Source organism: Geotrypetes seraphini, chromosome 15 (genome assembly GCF_902459505.1).
Source record: "Geotrypetes seraphini chromosome 15, aGeoSer1.1, whole genome shotgun sequence".
NCBI lineage: Eukaryota > Metazoa > Chordata > Amphibia > Gymnophiona > Dermophiidae > Geotrypetes > Geotrypetes seraphini.
The window spans coordinates 27,493,131-27,512,577 of NC_047098.1; the positions used below are offsets into that span (position 1 = coordinate 27,493,131).

General features: G+C 40.9%; 1 protein-coding gene across 7 annotated transcripts in view; it reads right to left on the reverse strand.

Moving 5' to 3' along the window:
• The window catches only part of MTOR (mechanistic target of rapamycin kinase), a 203,531-nt gene that overhangs the window by 104,839 nt on the left and 79,245 nt on the right, over positions 1 to 19,447 (reverse strand). For all 7 annotated transcript variants that reach the window (XR_004537146.1, XM_033922775.1, XM_033922776.1 and 4 more), the window contains 3 exons: positions 10,831 to 11,004; positions 9,223 to 9,335; positions 5,560 to 5,722 (listed from right to left, as the gene is read on the reverse strand). Coding sequence is in view for 6 of the 7 variants with exons in the window: in XM_033922775.1 (XP_033778666.1) it covers positions 5,560 to 5,722; positions 9,223 to 9,335; positions 10,831 to 11,004 (450 nt within the window). In the remaining variant the exon portion in view is untranslated. The remainder of the gene's footprint in view (positions 1 to 5,559; positions 5,723 to 9,222; positions 9,336 to 10,830; positions 11,005 to 19,447) is intronic.

The following is a 19,447-nucleotide window of genomic DNA, read 5'->3' on the forward strand; positions in this document are numbered from 1 at the left end:
ATGCTAGGTATGGTATAGCATGGAATGTATGGCAAAGTGTGGAAGTGTCAGCAATGAAAGTACATGATAATATGTGTTAGCTATGATATGGTATGGAATATACGGTAGGGCATGGTAGTATCAGTGATGGTTAAGCTTGTTGCTTAGAAGGTGGTATTTAGACTGGGGCTATTTCATATATATGTAAATTGCTTTCATTACATCACAGAAGGGTGGTATATCAAATCCATAACCCTTTACTTTCCTGTCCCTGGAGGTCTTGCTATCTAAGTCTGTACCTGAGGCAATGGAGGGTTACGTGACTTGCCTGAGGTCACAAGGAGTGGCAGGAGGGTCTGAACTCTGAATTCCTTAGTTCTTAGACCACTAAGTTACTCCTCCTTGTCACAGGCATCCCCAAGGGAGGAAAATGATTGACATGGGGGTGGGGTCCATACTTACGTACAAACACTTACACACACGTTACTCCTGTCACACAGCAAGTACTAACTTTGTGCAGAAACTTTCTAGTACAGTGGTGCCTCGCATAACGAACGCCTCACACAACGAACGCTGCACACAACGAACTTCATGTCTTGATTCACACAACGAACTTCGTTTCACACAACGAACTTCACACAACGAACTTCGTTTCACACAACGAACTTCGTTTCACACAACGAACTTTGTTTCACACAACGAACTTTGTTTCACACAACGAAGTCGCCCGAGCTGCCGATGTATTGCATCCTTCCGCGCAGGCACTGCAGGCAGTCGTTAGTCACTGCGCTTAACTGCCCTCTCTCACTGTATACAGTCGTCCTTTTAAGATAAACTCAATATTTTTTATATATCATGGCTTCTAAAAAAAGCAGGAAGGTGATTTCTGTTGAAATGAAACGGGAAATAATTAGAAGGAGTGAATGTGGGGTAAAACAGTGTGACCTCGTCAAAGAGTTTGGCCTCAGCAAGACCACCATTTTCACCATTTTGACAAATTTATCTTTTTTTATGTCATCTTAGCATATTTTATGCTGCAGAACGAATTATTTTTTTTAACATGTATTGTTATGGGAAAACGCGTTTCACATAACGAACTTTTCGCATAACAAACTTGCTCCTGGAACGAATTAAGTTCGTTGTGTGAGGCACCACTGTATGTTATAAAAGATATACAGGCTCACTACTGCCTTTATAAAGCAGACAAAACATATGTATACAACTGCCTTTCCTGCACAGACACCTTGCTACTTTCTGAGGATAATTTAAAAAAAGAATATTTCCACCATTAAAACAGTACTTTACCTGCAGAAAAATGTCTTTTTAAATCTATTTGACTGATAAACAGGTAAATTTATTCACTTACATCTTTTTGTGCTAAGTTTTCTCTGACTGAACACAGGCATTCCTGGGATAGGATCATGGAGCGGTTTGCATTTACGCACAAACTTTTGAAAATTTAATCGTACGTCCATAAATTAATCCTGAAAATTTGTACACACCAAGCAGGTGATATTGGGCAGATTATAAATGTAATTAATTAAACAAATAAAATCAAGTTACCTGCAGCAAGCTCCATAGGCAGCAAGTCCTCACAGCATGTTTAAATTTATTTTTGCTGACTTATGTATGTTATGATTGTAATCTACCTTCAATCATGTGGGATATAAATAAATAATCCAAAGAGAGCCAAAATTGAAGAAAAACTACAACAAGCGTCCTATGTAGAACAATTTGATAAGATTGCATCCACAATTACAGGAGGAAAAAGACCTCAAACACTCCTCAAAATGTAGTGTCTAATATTTTACACCACTCAAATGTGGTTAATTTCAAACGTAGGTCAAGAAAAAAACCCTCCTGAAAAATCAGCCCAAGAAGAGAATGATGTGGAGCCATGAAACTTACAAGTTATTCCACATTTTTCTTTACACTTTTCATTTAAGTGATATGAAATGAAATTAAAAATGTCCAGTAAAGTGTGGAATAACTTTTAAGTTTCAAGGTTCCACACCATTCTCTTTTTGGTTGCACCGAGTTTTTCAGCCATCCCCCATAAAGTTCTAATATATTGTACAGGCAGTCCCCGAGTTACAGATGACCCAACTTAAGTACAACTAGTACTTAAAAGCGCAGTTGTGACTTCATTTGATTTCACTGAGCAGTATTTCCAGTGGCAGAGACCCCTATAAGACTCCTACACTTCTGTAGCAGATTCAAGAATAATGCATGGCCGCATTAAGAACAGTGTGTGGTTGTGTGTGCTGTACTTTAGAGGGAACCCTGGTAAAGACAGTTGGCCCTTTTGTCAGCTGAGAGCAGAGGTAAGCAGCAAGAATCTTAAAATCTACAAATTCTGAGATACATACATAATCTGATTTAAGAACAGCTTTAAAAACGTAACTCATTCTTAATCTGGGGACTGCCTGTACTTAAATATATTTTAAAAGACAGGAACACAAAGGAGAAATTACCTGCTAATTTACTTTCTTTTAGCTTCTCCAGACCAGTAGAGGTTAACTTTACGAATGGGTATATATCTAATCATGACCAGCAGGTGGAGACTGAAAACAAAACTGTGGGACAGTATATCCTATCCCCTCTTCTCTATTTCCCTCAGTCTGCCGAATAGCCAAGCAGAACCAAGAACTGGAAAACAGAAAGAAAACAATACTCCGAACAGGAGTAACAAATAACATACCCAAATGCTGTTGGAAAATGCAGAGGAGAAATACCCGAAGGAAAATGTCCCCACAGCTCGCCAGCTAAGCCAGCCGAACCACAGCCGCTGTTCTTTAAGTCTCCCCGGCCCTAGAAAAATACTAGAACCCGCAGCAAAAAACAAAAACTGCCCGCGAAACAGCCCCAAGAACAACAACAACAGACAGGGTGGGGACCTCTACTGGTCTGGAGAAGCTAAAAGAAAGTAAATTAGCAGGTAAGAACCTAATTTCTCCTTCTTTAGCACTCTCCAGACCAGTAGAGGTTAACTTTACGAATGGGACGTACCAAAGCAGTCCCTCTCACGGGCGGGACCCCCGAAGGGCCGATACCAGTACACGCTCACCGAACACCGCGTCCCGACGCGCCTGCACATCAACCCGATAATGACGAACAAAAGAATGCAAGGAGGACCAAACTGCAGCCTTACAAATATCCACTGGAGGCACGAGCGACGACTCAGCCCAAGAAGCCGCCTGACCCCGAGTGGAATGAGCCTTGAGAAACTCCGGAACCGGCTGCTGTTTCAGAAGATAAGCGGAAGCAATCGTCTCCTTGATCCAGCGCGCAATAGTAGCCTTAGAAGCGCCAGCTCCCCGACGAGGACCCGCCAGGAGGACAAAGAGATGATCGGACTTCCGAAATTCCTGGGTCCGCTGCACATAAGAGCGAAGGACCCGACCGACATCCAACTTGCGCAGCTGCCGTTGCTCAGAAGTGCCCTCCCGACCACCCAAGACCGGGAGAACCACCGATTGATTGACATGAAAAGGAGAAACAACCTTCGGCAGAAAGGAAGGAACAGGCCGCAAGACGACCCGCTCCCTAGAAAACTCCAAGAAGGGAGCCCTACAAGAGAAAGCCTGCAGCTCAGAAACACGCCTAAGAAGACTGAGGGAAATAGAGAAGAGGGGATAGGATATACTGTCCCACAGTTTTGTTTTCAGTCTCCACCTGCTGGTCATGATTAGATATATACCCATTCGTAAAGTTAACCTCTACTGGTCTGGAGAGTGCTAAAGAAGTGGCACTTATATCTTCCAAGATCTCTCAAAGGATGCCATCGGCAAATGCATGTGAAATACAGTAGTAGTAACCACAATCTCCTGAGTCATTTGAGGAGTATCAAATGTCACATTGTGGGTCCTTGGAGGCTACTGCAAACTCTTGTAATCTTCCCTTAGATTTATCTTAGTCGTTCGTCTTGTTCTTGGTTCCTTTTCTTTAGTACCCGATTCGCTTCCCAGAGGCAGTAGGGTTTGTAGCACAATACTACAACAAAGAGGTGTACAGCTCTTAGAACAGAAAGTTGTTACAGAGCTGCTTTTGTGGATGGGTCTCAGTATCTGCCTGCTCCTATGATTCTGTGTGTTTGAGTGAATGTGTGTCAGTCCTTCTGAAGGTGTTTATGTGTGTGTGATGACTGCCTGGGTATGAATGTCTGTACAGTATATGAATGTGCCTGTCTGAGTGTATGTAGCTCTGTGTTTATATACCTGCATTCTCTTTTTTACAGCACCGTCTTGTGTCATAATTTGGTTTGATTGACCTGATGTCACCGGATCAGCAAAGATGTGTGAATTCCTTTGAAGGCCCAGTTTTCAAGACAGCCTGTCTGGTTTACATTGAGCACTGGTCCTATAACATACAAACCAATCCCATTAGGCAACCTCGGATACCAAGGAGGATGAGTGGTCCTCATGTCAGGGCATTTTGAGGACCTTGGTGATACAGTGCTCTCAAGGCTAGGCTCTGATGAGGTACAATGTCAATTAATCAGCCTTTGCCTAACGTTTGTCATTATGAGCTCTCGACATTGATGAAACTGAATGAATTCTTCCACATCTTCAGGCGGGACTTAAAGGATGACTGGTCTCAGTGGTCTCTACCAATATTCAGGGCCAAAGAGGAACGGTGCATTCTTGTTGCCAACGCATCCCCAGCCTCAGGGACCCATGGAGACATGCTTCTGAAGACAAAGTTGATGGACCAGACTTATTGCCGACAAAACTTCATTCCTACTGCACCTCATGACCATGAAAACGTCTCTTAAAACATGTTGTTATCCATAAAGGATATGGTCCTGTTGCACCGGGTGCACTCCTTGAAGGCTTCTGTTGGTTTGTTTTTTTTCCCTGCAACAGGTCTTCCAGAGAAATAGCCAGGAGTCAGAGATCCTCAGCTGAGGCTTACACCAGGCCGAGTATGAAAAATAAAGGAATAATAGGAAAAAAAACCTAAGGCATGACAGCAATAGATCTAACTGGAAGAAACTTACAAAAGTCTAACTTAAAATAAAAAAAAAAACCCAAACATATTTTGACATGAGCTTCAGGACTGTGTGACCAACTGGCTCTGTGAAAAGACAAAGACTGAGGTAGACAACAGCAGATGGGAAATGGGACACAGGTGTAGTGAGGAAGTGCAGAACTTTTTAGTATGACTAGGTTGGAGTAGCTTCCCATATGGGCTCCATCAGTGATGTCACTATGCTCCGTGGACTTGCTATCCTGCTTGTCCTTGGAGAAAATAATTTTCCAGGGTAATTTTATTTATTTAATAATGCATGCATTTAACTGTTCAACTGATACATGACCATTCTGTGCAGTATAAAACAAAACACAATTTAATAAATAAAATAATTTTCAAAGTAGATATGCATTTTCATTTTGAAACTTTTGGCAGAGCACATACACATAAAAAAAAAAGTACAAGCACGCTTTTATACCTGTGCATACAGGTAAATAACCATTAAAAAGCTCGCTCTCTCATTCTGGTGCTCAGACCTGTATTTATCATCTAGTCAGAATAAATTATTCCTATCATGCAGTGATACTTCCAAACCAAGAAAAACATCACCTTCTTCCCAAGCTGAAAGACCAGAGAAGATAGCGTATCCATAGCTATGGACCGGAGCTCAGGACTTGCATCCAGTGTCCTCACAATTGGATGAATTATCCTGGAGGCATAATCGGTGAAATCAAGGGACTCTGTCAAGCGATCTACAGTTTCTAGAGCAGCCCTACAATCAAAAAGTAAAAAGAAACAAGTTGCCACAATTTGTGTTACCTATACTTGCTTTTTGCAACTGCTCGTACCATCTACAAGCATTAGACCAACTCCATCTGCTGCCTTTCTGATCCTAAAGTTGCAACCTGGCTTGGGGAAGCTCCATGGTGCAGCAATAAGCCTCGCCCCAGCTTGTGACATTATCAGTACACGCCAAGGTGGGACTTTAAAAAGTACGCAAATTCTTAGGTGTGCTGCCGAAGGGGCAAGCTTAAGGGCTGTGTGGGCAATACAGTAGGTTCTAAGGGACTTTCAAAAAAATAATTTTCTTTGTTATCAGGTTGAATCAAATTAAATAAGGGGAATAAGGGATAGGGACTTGTATACCGCCTTTTTGTAGTCATACAATCATATTTAAAGTGGTTACTGTCCCGGTGGGCTCACACTCTATCTAAAGTATCTGGGGAAGTGAAGGATTAAGTGGCTTGCCCAGGGTCACAAGGAGCAGCAAGTATAGTATGTGATGTTTATTGTTCTTGCATGTTGGACTGTTGGGATACAACATTATTAGCTCAGCTGTTATATCAGAGCACTTCAGTAATCTTTACACTAAACCAAAGACCTAAAGTGTATCATGAAAAATATTTTTAAGGCAGACAATATTGAAATGGTCTATGGCAATAAACATTATACTAAGAGACTTAAACCTAAATATATCAGAGGAAAATCTTTTAATTCAAACTTACCTCTTCTAAAAACTTTGGCGTCACCTTCATATTCTTTCATCCCCGTTTCATATTGTTACGCACTGATCTCACATTACATAAAAATAGCTTTCTCTTAAGATATGATTGGCGATTCCAAAGTAGGATTGACATTTTGTGTAGAACAATGGCTTACAGTTAAATAGTCCAATTTTACTAGATTTTTGTCCCCCTGGCTACAATGTTATACATAATCCAAGTTTACATTAAAAGGGGGGAAAACTATCTATAGTTTATAAAAAAAAAATTTTCACCTTGAAAATTATAGATTCAGTTGTTACAGTAATCTAACTGGGTAATGACAAATAAGTGGATAAATACACGGAGTGCTTTATTAGTGAAAGGTGATGAACAGAGGAAATCAATTTGAGTTCATGAAAGCGACACTGGACAGTGGAAGAGATATGGTTGGTTTATAGATCTATTGGTTTATAGACCTTCTGGAAATTAGCCAGATACACAACATCATTTGAGTTTATTTCAACTGCTTCTATTTTATTTCCTTGCTTGCTGCTTTTAGGTGATTTAAACTTGCATTTGGAATATAAAACTGATGCCAATACAATTGGTTTTCTTTCCTTTATATAGTAATTAGATATTTATTATACCATGGAGCCAGACCGTGGGTTCTCCTGGAGCAGTTTTAAGTTGGTCCAGGGGAGGGTTAAGAGAGATGGGAAAATGCAGACCAGAGGTGGGGACAACGACCAGAAAAACAAATTATGAAAGAGGGGTAGGAGAGAGAGAGATGATGGACAACGGGAAGGAGGGATTACAAGGGCGAGACAGCCCTCAAATTTGGAGGGGGTCAGGGGTAGACTGTGGTGTCAACACATTCTTCGTCCACCTCCTCCTCCTGGACATGCATTTTTTTCCTCTCCCACATCCTATGATCTGCTATTTCTATCCTTTCCCCATAATCTGGTGTGTTCTTCCCTTTCTTCATGGTCTGGCATCGTATAAAAAGAAAGCTTCGGGATCAGCAAGAGAAGCCAGACTGTGGGGAAGAGAGAAAGGAGAGAGATACTGGACTGCATAATCTTATATGTGGGTTGGGGAAATGCTAGACAGTATATGCACTGCCACTGGGGGAGATTTAACCAAGAATTGGGGGGTAGGCCACACTTGATCACAATGCAGGCAAAGAACTCTGGGTGTAGACGCCATTCTCCCAGATCCAGAAGATTTCTGCCGAGATAGTCCGCTTGAACGTTTTCCAACCTGGCTTTTCTGATGCAGATAAGCCTTTTATTTGTTAACTTTTGAAATTTCAATGGATTTTCTTGCATTGCACAGAGCACCGATTTAATTTGTATATGAGGTGTGTTTTTTTATGCCTATGAGGTTTTTACCCTGCTATATCTGTCACCTGTCTCTATAGGAAGGAGGTTGGGATCTCAGGCTTTTTCCTCCTCATTTTTCATTTTATTGGTTGTTCTCCTTCTCTGGGCACTTGTAGTGCCCCTGTATTAGTGTTTGTGACACACATACAGTATTGGTTTACAACAAGAAATTAGACTGGGCATTCCCAGGGAGATTACAAGGTTGATAGCTATAGTATGCTTCAGGATCTGGGAAAGGTCAATATGGTTTGGTTAGATTATTTGACAAATTTCTTGGAGTATGTACCTGTTTTGTTTTTATGACAAGTAGAAGTGTGCCAGTATTTTTCTTCATTCTTTTGTTTTGGTTTCTATTAAGTTTAATTTTGTTTCATCATTTGCCTGTGGAAATCATACATTTGCTAAACCCTTAAGTTTCCATCTTTCAAGTGAGTTTGATTTAAAATTATTCCAGAAACAACTTTTATATTCCAAACTGTGCAAATTTGGAATAATCTTCCTATTGCTATGAAACAAATCTCATCTTAAACACGCTTTCATAAAAATTTGAAAATGTATTTGCTTCAGAAATATTTGTGCAAAAATAGATGCTAATGATTCTTGTGATTTATTCCTATTGCATATCTTTCCTATGTAATTTGTAAACCACTTTAGTCCTCATTGGGAGGAAACAGTCAATAAGTATTAAGATTAGATCAGGAGAGGAGAGGGAACTAGATTCCTCTAGCTATCTTACAGAGTGCGGCCATTCCTGCTGGACCCTGGATTTCCCTTGTCCAAAGAAGCTCAACTAGAAGCAAAGTTCTCAAACTGACCAAGCAGCACCACCAACCCAGTCTAGAATTCTGCTATACAGACCATCTGCCATAAACAAGGAAATACTGATAAGCAGAAATTGTACAGTGCCCTATATAGGGTAGAGCTCAGAAGTCATTGTTCTCTATCTCCATCTGCTGGTTGACAGGTATAACCCATTGTTTCTGGACTGGTCTGGTTGAAGATTTAAAAAACAAACAAACAAAAAATCCCAGTGGTTTTTTTTCAATTTCTTGGCACTATGGGGGATTGGGGCCTTTGTGGCACTAACATTATAAGTTCCCCACTCATCTTCCCTACTACCTCACTCACTTCAACTTCTGCTGCATTTATCCATTCAAACAGATTTGTATGCAGAAACAAACCTATGTGTAAGGACAGATGAACAGACAATGCCTGGGGAGTGTCTATCTACCCCATAAATGAAATGAACCTAAAAAAAAGGATGCCAGGGCTTATTGCTGTCAACTAAAAGCAAAAAAGAATCCCTGATTATAATTATTGATAACATCTTAGCACCAATGAACAAGAAACAAGCACTATAGACCCTTGAAGCACTATCCATAAAGTAATGGAGGAAAAATACTCACTTGCGAGCTTGCAGTGGAGCATCGAGAGCATCAAACAGTTTCACAATCGGGGGTAAAATTAAATGCAAATAATCATCCAGGTTAGCTCCGAATAGTTGAATGGCATTCAGCAACTATGGCACAATCAGAAAACAATCCATTAGAGCACAAAATGCTGAGTGCAGGAGGTGTGGTTTCTCTGCTCTAAGGAATCGGATGGTTCTGCAGAAAGGGCTCCTGAACTCCCCGGTACTCCCCTCCTTGTGATCTGGGCAAGTAACTTAACCCTCCATTGCCCCAAGTACAAAAACTTAGATTGTGAGCCACTACGGCCAAAGAATACCTGCATATGTATTAGCAATGCAAACCACTTTGATTATACCAACGGTCTCAAACACGCGGCCCCCCAGGGACTATTTTGCGGCCCGCAATCTGTCCTCGACTAAAGCAGGGGTCTCCAATCTACTTCCCTTCCAACTGCCCTCCCCCAAGCCACCGCAATCGGGGAACAGGCCAGAGCCCGAGGTCTTACCTCTCCCTGCTTATCTTCCCCAGCTCAGAGCCGACCAATTCTATCCACCCGACATCAATTCTAACGTTGGGGAGGAAGTTCTGGGTCAGCCAATCGCTGCCTGGCTGGCCTGGAAGTTCCTCCCCGACATTAGAATTGACGTTGGGTAGCAAGAATTGGTTGGCCCCAAGCTGGGGAAGATAGCAGGGAGAGTTAAGACCTTGGCGCGACCTGTTCCCCGACTGCGGGGGTGGCGGTCTGTTCCCCGATGGTAGTGGCTTGGGGGAGGGCAGGGAGAAGTAAAGAAAGAAACGGGGGACAGGGAGACAGAAAGAAAGAAGGGAGACGGGACACAGAAAGAAAGGGGCCATGGAGAGAGAGAGAAAGAAAGAAGGGGGCAGGGTGAAAGAAATAAAAAGTTGTGGGAGGGACGGAGACAGATGCCAGTCTAGGGGAAAGGAAGGAAGGAGGGAGAGAAAGGAAAGAAAGAGATGTCAGACCATGGAAATAGGGACAGAAGAAGAGAGAGATAGAAAGAAAGGTAAGACATGGAAACGTAGATTTTGAAAAGAAAGCAGAAAAATTGAATATTAAGTTAATGCCAAAGATGGATGCAAGGCAGAAAGTGAAGATGGAGAGAAAACCAGTCAAAGGACAAGAAGACCCTGGAAACATAGTTAAATGCACAGAAAAATAAAGTCACCAAACAAAGGTAGGGAAAATGATTTTATTTTCAATATAGTGATTGAAATATGTCAGTTTTGAGAAAGGAAAGATATTAAACTTTAAATGTGAGGGCTGCAGAAAAACTAGGGTACTTAGAGGGCCGCAGAAAAAATAGTTAATGTCTTATTAAAGAAATGACAACTTTGCATAAAGTAAAACTCTTTATAGTTTATAAATCTTCCCTTTAACTGTTAAAGGAAAGATTTATATACTATAAAGAGTTTTACCTCATGCAAAGTTGTCATTTCTTTAATAAGACATTAACTATTTTTTCTGCAGCCCTCCAAGTACCTACAAATCCAAAATGTGGCCCCACTAAGGGTTCGAGTTTGAGACCACTGGATTATACCAAAGAAAGGCAGTATATCATATCCAAGATCTTTTCCTCTCACCTTGACGGTGACTGCACGGCCAGTGCTGCTGTCATGCATAAACACTCGCAGCATATGTGGAATAAGCTGGGGCAGGTACAGTTTAAATTCACCCCCAAGAGCAAGCACAATCTGCTCAATCAGGAGGATGATAGTGCTCTGGATTGGGTTATTCATGGTCCAGTAATCCTGTATCTATTGGAAAAAAATAAAAAAGGTTACAAAACATTGGTGACCAATTCATTGGAGCCACAAGACCAGAAAAAAAGAGAAAGGGGGAAGAGAGAAAGGGATATGTACACTATACCCCCCCACCCCTTGGGCACAGCAACACACATACCAGTGTCATCCATATTCAACCTCAAGGAATACAGAAATACATAAAGAAACATAAAACAGACAGAAGCGCAAGAAATGCACAGAGCAGCGCAAGGTCCTACACAGATAATGCAGAATGAAGACTGGCACAGCCACACAGGATAAGCAAGCACACAGTTTGGGCAGGTAGTCGCAATAAAAGCAGGGAGAGCAGTATAGGCAGGACAGAGCAGACAAGCATGTCAAAATAAAGACCGCACAGACAAGACGGGAAAAAAACACTAAACATACACACAGACACAGAGTCACGCAGACAGTCAAGACAACTGTATATCTAGGAATTCTAGGAATGTAAAGGCATTGTAGATTTTGTTGAGTTCTAACCTGAAAGTTTCTCCAGTTGTATTGTGTCCATACGGTGCCTGCATATTACATCCGATTGAGTTTGTAGCTCTGATGAAGGCATTTTTTGCTGAAACATGGTACTATGTTGGGTTTTAAGTGAACTAATAAATATTATCTTTGGGCACTACATCCAAGAAGAAGAGTCATCTATTTGATCATACCTTTTGTTTTTTGGTCCTGATATACACATTGGGTCTTTGTTCTCTTTTTTGGGAGTCTATAATAATGTGAAATCTAGCATTGTGCTTCTATAAATGTAGGTTATTCTTCACAATGTGCATCACTTTAGACTTGTCCATATTTAATTTTATCTGCTATCTGGATGCCCCATCTTCAGTCTTCCAAGATCCTCTTGCAATATTTCACAGTCTGTAGGCGATTTGAGTAATTTTGTATCTTCTGCAAATTTAATCACTTCACTCGTCACTCTCATTTCCAGATCACTATAAATGGAGAGGGGCCATTCAAAAGTGTTCAGATAGGGAACTACATCAAATAATTGCTATCTGGATGGCATCTGGAAGAGGTAGAGGATATGATTGAGATCTACAAAATCCTGAATAGATCCTTTTCCTGGGCAGTGACTCTTAACACAAAAACCAGGGTGATGTAGCTATAGCTTGGGTTCCTCTTTCCCACATGCATCACTTTGTACATGCTCACATTAAACATCATCTGCCATTCTGATGCCCAGTCTCACAAGGTTCTCAGTACAGATTCCTGTGGTACTCCACTATGCATCTTCCTCCATTGAGAGAACTGGCTATTTATCCCTACTCTGTTTCCTATCTTGGAACCAGTTCGCAATCCACAAAAGGGCATTTTACTCTTATTCCACAGGTTTTTTAAAAAAATTTCCTCATGAGTATCTCATGAGGGACTTTGCAAAAGCTTTCTGAAAATCTAGATATACTATACTGACTGATTTACACTTATGCCTTCAAAAAATATAGCAGACTGGTTAGGCAAGATTTCCCTTTGGTAGCATGGAATGTTGCTACTATTTGGGTTTTAGCCAGGTACCTGTGACCTGAATTGGCCATTGTGGAAACTGGATACTGGGATAGATGGACCATTGGTCTGACCCAGTATGGCTATTCTTATGTTGACTCTGTTCCATTAAACTATATTTGTCTATAGGTTCAGTATTTTTTTTTTCTTTAAATAGAAGTTACTTTGGCCATTTTCCAATCTTTGGGTATCATGGACAATTTTAATGATGGATTACACAGATCAGTAATAGGAGATCTGCAATTTCATTTTGAGTTCTTTCAGTACTCTGGGGTGCATACCATCCACTGCAGGTGAATTGCTGTTCTTTAGTTTGTCGATTTGGCCTATTACATCTTCCAAATTCACAAAGATTTGATTCAGTTCCTCCATATCTTTACTTTTAAATACCATTTCTGGCATGGGTGGCTCCTTTACATCCTCTTTAGTAAAAGAAAACATAAAGCAAGAACACACAAAGCAAATAATTTGTTTTCAAAGCACTTAGATTTACAAAGTAGTGACTAACCTCGGCCACATCCTCATCACACCCATCGTGAAAAACTACAAAGATCCCATATCATCAATCACCAACCACAGATCCATAGCCAACAATCTCCTTCTTCACCAAATTGATGGAAGGGTTGATCAACACCGATCTAACAAACTACCTGAAAAATTCTTAATATTGCATGAATATCAATCAGGATTCCGTGCACACTACAGCAGCGAAACAGACATAACCTCCATTGTGGACTACATCACCTGTGTATTCAGTTTAGGGAATCATGCACTAGTCCTCCAATTCAACCTAAGCAGTGCATTCGACCTGGTAGACCACGACACACTACTAAGCTGTCTAGATGCCATAGGCATCTCCGTATATATATTAAATTGGTTCAAAGGCTTCCTTAAAAACCGATCCTACCAGGTCATCAGTGAACAAGTCTACTCCCAGTTATGGACCTGCAAGGCTCCCCACTATCACCTACCTTGTTCAATCTATACCTGTCTTCACTAGGTCATGAACTATCCAAACTAAATCTCCAATCGTATATATATGCTGATGACATCACAATCATCATCCCCTTCTCTACATTATCGACCGAAACCAGACACTTCATTTCATCCGTCATCGATCAGGTAGAACAGGGGTAGGGAACTCCAGTCCTCGAGAGCCTTATTCCAGTCGGGTTTTCAGGATTTCCAGTGCATGCAAATAGATCTCATGCATATTCATTGGGGAAATCCTGAAAACCCGACTGGAATACGGCTCTCAAGGACCGGAGTTCCCTACCCCTGAGGTAGAACAATGGACAAAGAACTTCAAACTAAAACGAAACCCTGAAAAAACTAAAATATTTATGGCCACCCCAATGAACAAATACAAAGAACCATCAATCAGCTTACAAGGGAGAAACTTTCCCATCAACCCCACTATAAAAATCCTTGCAGTGACCTTAGATCAGGAAGTGACATTTGACGTCCACACTGACATCTTAGTAAAAAAAATGCTTCTACCTACTATGGAAACCATGTACGATAAAACCATACTTCAACTTCGCATCATTTAGACTACTAGTACAATCACTAATCCTAAGCTCACTGGACTACTACAACATCATTAACCTAGATTCCTACAAAAAAACTACCAAAAGATTGAGAACAATCCAAAACACAGGCATTCGACTGATTTTTAACCTGAAAAAATCTGACCACATCACTCCTTATTTCAAAAAAACTGCACTGGCTACCAGTTGAGGACAGAATAATTTTCAGATTTGGTTGCCTATGCTTCAACACACTATTCGGCACTTCATCCACCTACCTTCTGAATCACTTTGTTCTCCAAAACAAACTCCGCTTCTCATGCAGAACATTACTATTTGTCTTTCCAACTCCCAAAGATGCAAATTCAAAAGATTCCTCAACAAGACACTTTCCTTCCAAGCAGGAATCTGGAACAATACTCAAGTGACTTACTCCTTAGCCATCTGTCATACCAATCATACAGAAGATCATTGAAAACCCATTTATTAGACAAATTTGTTTAACTTCCTTAATTGTTTTAACTCTACGTCTTCCACCATGCTCCTGCTGTATATAACTACGTTACACGCCTGTCTGTTTCCTCCTACTTCATGTAACTTAGCTACATTCATGCAGTCTCTCTTGTTGTAAACCGTCTTGAACTGATGACAGGATATAAATAAAGCTATTATTATGATTATTACTTTGAAAATACACCTCTAAGTTTCTCTACTATGGCACTGTCCTCTGCAAGTGTACCTTTTACTCATTATCCAATAGTTCAGCTGACTCCAATAGGCTTTCTGCTTCTCATACACCTGAAAAGGTTCTTTAATGAGCTTCTGCCTCTATGGTAAATTTTTCAAATGAATTTTTAGCCTTCCTTATCAATGCTTTGCCAGTTCTTATGCTATTTCCTATTTTCTTCTTTTGGATCCTTTTTCCCTTTTTTTTGTCTCTTTCATCCAATTCTTTAACCCTTTAATTGGCAGAAGGTGAAAAAGGCTGCTTTACGTAACTTGAACAAGAGCAACAGTTCTGAGTAACAGGCATTAGAAACATAGAAGATGACGGCAGAAAAGGGCCATAGCCCATCAAGTCTGCCCACTCTAATGACCCACCCCCTTGATTTTACCCCTAGAGATACTTTTACCCCCCTAGAGATTTCCTTTTTACCCCCCTAGAAATCCCACATGTGTATTCCATTTCCTTTTAAAATCTGGCATGCTTCTGGCCTCAATCACCTGAAGTGGAAGTGCATTCCAATGATCGACCACCCTTTCGGTGAAGAAGAACTTCCTGGTGTTGCCATGAAATTTCCCACCCCTGATTTTCAGTGGATGCCCTCTTGTGGCTGAGGGACCTTTAAGAAAGAAGATATCATCCTCCACCTCAATACGGCCCGTGATATATTTAAACATCTCTATCATGTCTCCTCTCTCTCTGCGTTCCTCGAGTGAGTATAGCTGCAATTTATTCAGCCTTTCCTCATACGGGAGATCTTTGAGTCCTGAGACCATCCTGGTGGCCATTCGTTGAACCGACTCAACTCTCAGCACATCTTTTTGGAAATGTGGCCTCCTGAATTGTACACAATATTCCAGATGAGACCTCACCATGGATCTGTACAACGGCATTATAACTTCAGGCTTTCGGCTGATAAAACTTCTACGGATACAACCCATCATTTATCTTGCCTTTGATGAAGCCTTCTCCACTTGATTGGCAGTCTTCATGTCTTCGCTAATGATCACCCCCAAATCACGTTCTGCCTTGGTCCTAGCTAAGGTTTCATCATTTAGTGTGTAAGTTCTGCATGGATTCCTGCTGCCAAGGTGCATGACCTTACATTTTCTAGCATTGAAGCTTAGCTGCCAAGTCGAGGACCAGTGTTCCAATAGAAGTAGGTCCTGCGTCATACTGTCTGGCAAAGTGTTCTCACTTACTATGTTGCATAGTTTGGCGTCATCGGTGAATAATGTGATTTTACCCTGAAGCCCCTGAGTCAGATCGGGCCCAAGAGGATCGGGCCCAAGACCGAGCCCTGCAGCACCCCACTGATCATTCTGACGTTTTTGAAGAGGCACCGTTCACCACCACTCTCTGAAGTCTACCGTTTAGCTAATCACTGACCCATGCAGTTAATGTTTCTCCCAGTCCCATTGATTTCATCTTGCTCAATAGTCTGCGGTGTGGGATGCTATCAAAAGCTTTACTAAAGTCCAAGTACACGACGTCTAGGGCCTCCCCCACATCCAGTTTCCTTGTTATCCAGTTTCCTTGTTATCCAGTCAAAGAAACTAATTAGATTGGATTGGCAGGATCTGCTCTTGGTAAATCCATGTTGGCGGGGATCCCGTAGATTCTTCTCGTCCAGGATCTTATCTAATTTATGCTTAATTAGTGTTTCCATGAGTTTATTCACTACGGATGTGAGACTCACCGGTCTGTAATTCTCAGCCTCTATCCTGCAGCCCTTTTTGTGGGATGGGATTACATTGGCTGTTTTCCAGTCCAAGGGAACTCTTCCCGTCCTCAAGGAAAGATTGAAGAGCACGGATAACAGCTCTGCCAGGACATCACACAGCTCTCTAAGCACTCTGGGGTGTAGATTGTCCGGTCCCATGGCTTTGTTCACTTGGAGTCTTGATAGTTCACAGTAGACGCTGCTGGAAGTAAACTCGAAATTCCAGAACTGGTCTTCTGATCTTTGCCTTGCTTGCAACTGTGGACCGGACCCCGGCACCTCGCAGGTAAAGACTGAGCAGAAGTATTCATTTAGTAGTTCGGCTATATCGGAATCTGATTCTGCATAGGTCCCGTCTGCTTTCCTAAGGCATACTATCCCATCTGTGTTTCTTTTCCTATCACTGATGTACCTGAAGAAGGATTTATCCCCTTTCTTAATGTCCTTTGCTAGATTCTCTTCTATTCGAAGCTTGGCCTCTCTGACTGCCGTTTTGACAGCTCTGGACCTGGTCCGATAGTCTTCTTTTACCTCTCCTCTTCCTGATTGTTTGTAGGAAACAAATGCTTTTTTCTTTTTCTTAACGAGGTCCGAGATTTCTGTAGTGAACCACTGAGGTCTGTTATTTCTCCATCGTTTGTTTACTGTTTTTATATAGCGATTCGTTGCTTCATGTAGGGTAGATTTCAGGTTTGACCACATAGCCTCTACATTATTGGTTTCAGCATGGTCTTGCAGTGCCCGACGGATGAAATCTCCCATGCGTTTGAAGTCAGTGCCCCAAAAATTAAGGACCTTTGTTGTTGTGGTCGATCTGGTGAAACCTTTCCTAAGGATGAACCAAACCATGTTATGGTCGCTGGAGGCCAGCGTATCACCTACCGAAACTTCCGATACGCTTTCTCCGTTGGTGAGTACCAGGTCTAGTATCGCCCTAGTGGGCTCCAATACCAATTGTTTGAGCCGTGCACCCTTTATGGAGGTTAACAACCTTCTTCTGCCGCTGGTTTTTGCGGAAAGTGCTTTCCAATCTGCATCGGGCATTTTGAAGTCCCCTAACAGTACTGTGTCCCCACGCAAGGTGATGTTTTCAATGTCTTCGATTATTTCCATATCCTTGACTACCTGTTGTCTTGGAGGTCTGTATATCACACCAAGATACAGGCATTTTTTGTTTCCTCTAGCCAGGTTCACCCAGAGGGATTCCCCGGTGTACTTGACATCTGTGATCATGGTAGTTTTGATGTCTTCTCTAGTGAATAGAGTTACCCCTCCTCCTAACTTGCCCTCCCTGTCTCGACGAAGTAAATTGTAACCCGGTATAGCCATATCCCACCCATAAGAGCCACAAAAATACACGCTGTTTCTGAGCAACAATGCCAAATAAAGGGTTAACCATGCCAGCTATCATTTGGCCTATTTTCCATGTTGCATACATTTGGCCTGGGTTTCCAAGATATTTTTTTACAACACCCATGCCTCATTTAAACCCTTAACCTTTGCAGCTGCTCCTTTTATTTTATTTTTTAAAATTATTTTCTCATTTTATTATAGTTGCCCCATTTAACTCAAATCTGATCATGTTATGAAAACTACTATTAAGTGAGCCCAGCAAGTTAACTCTCACACCAATTCCTCAATTCAACTTAGGATCAGATTTAAAATGTCTCCCCTTCTTCTCAGTTTCTGAATTTGTTTCAGGAGCAACTGTCAGTCATTTACTGGGCCCTCTTTCACTAAACCATGGTAGAGATTTCTACCGCAGCCGAGTGCCAAATGCTCTGATGCTGCTCAGATGTTCATACGAATTCTATGAGCGTCGGATCATTTAGTGCTCCGGGCCGCAGTAGAAACCTCTACTGCAGCTTAGTAAAAGAAGAGGGATTTTCCCTCCCAAGCATTTCCTGGTATAATTGAAAAATATAAAATTGAATTAATAAGCAGCATAGCTATTCTATATTTTTTTAAAATAAATTTATGGAGAAAAAGACCTCAGCAACACCCATTAACACAGGAGCCTTATTAATCTCCTAAAAATGGATTAATGTATTATCATTGGTTAGAAAAACTCCAGAAAAACATGTAAAAAAAACAAATTATAAAATCTGCAAAATTATAAAGCCTTATAGTCTGGTTGTTGAAAGAAGCAAGAGTCAAATGCCGAATCCCAGAATTTTTTTATTTTTTTTAAATAAAATAACCAATGGTGCAAAATTTATCTGCCATATTTTATTTATGAAGAATCATTTTTAAAGACCAATAATCCACTTCTAAATCCAACTTTATATCACGGATCTTAATGCAGTCCAAATATAACAGAGATCCCTGTTTCATTACAAAAACTACTCCAGAAAATAATTTCACTGACTTGATTGAGCCAGTTGTTTTGGGTAGTTGGTTGTATCTGCTGATTTCACTAAAATTAGTTTGTTAAAACATAAGTAAAATCACTCATTATTATAGGTTTGACAAGCTTTTAGCTTCTCTAATATTAGTTAACATTTCATCATCTATCTTTAATGTATTGTTACTGATGTTTTGTATGTTTATTTTAATCCACCTAGGACTAGGCAGGCTAGAAATGTTTTAAATAAATAAATTCTGTATAGGCTAGCCACATCAGCATTCTCTCTTCCTTCACACATGGGTTTTCTATACATAAAGATTCTATAATAATAATAATAATAACAGCTTATATACCGCAATACCGTGAAGTTCTATGCGGTTTACAAAGATTAAGCAAAGGTACAAATTGATTGACTTTAAGAGGGGAGGAAGAAAGAGGGTTAATAGGACAGGAAATCCATTTTTTGAGGAGAGAGTCCATTTCCTGCAATTTTATTCCCTATTTAACATAAAGCACCACTTCCTCCGTTTTGATCCACATATCAATATGAAATTATTTGCACCTTGGTATTCACAGTTTCC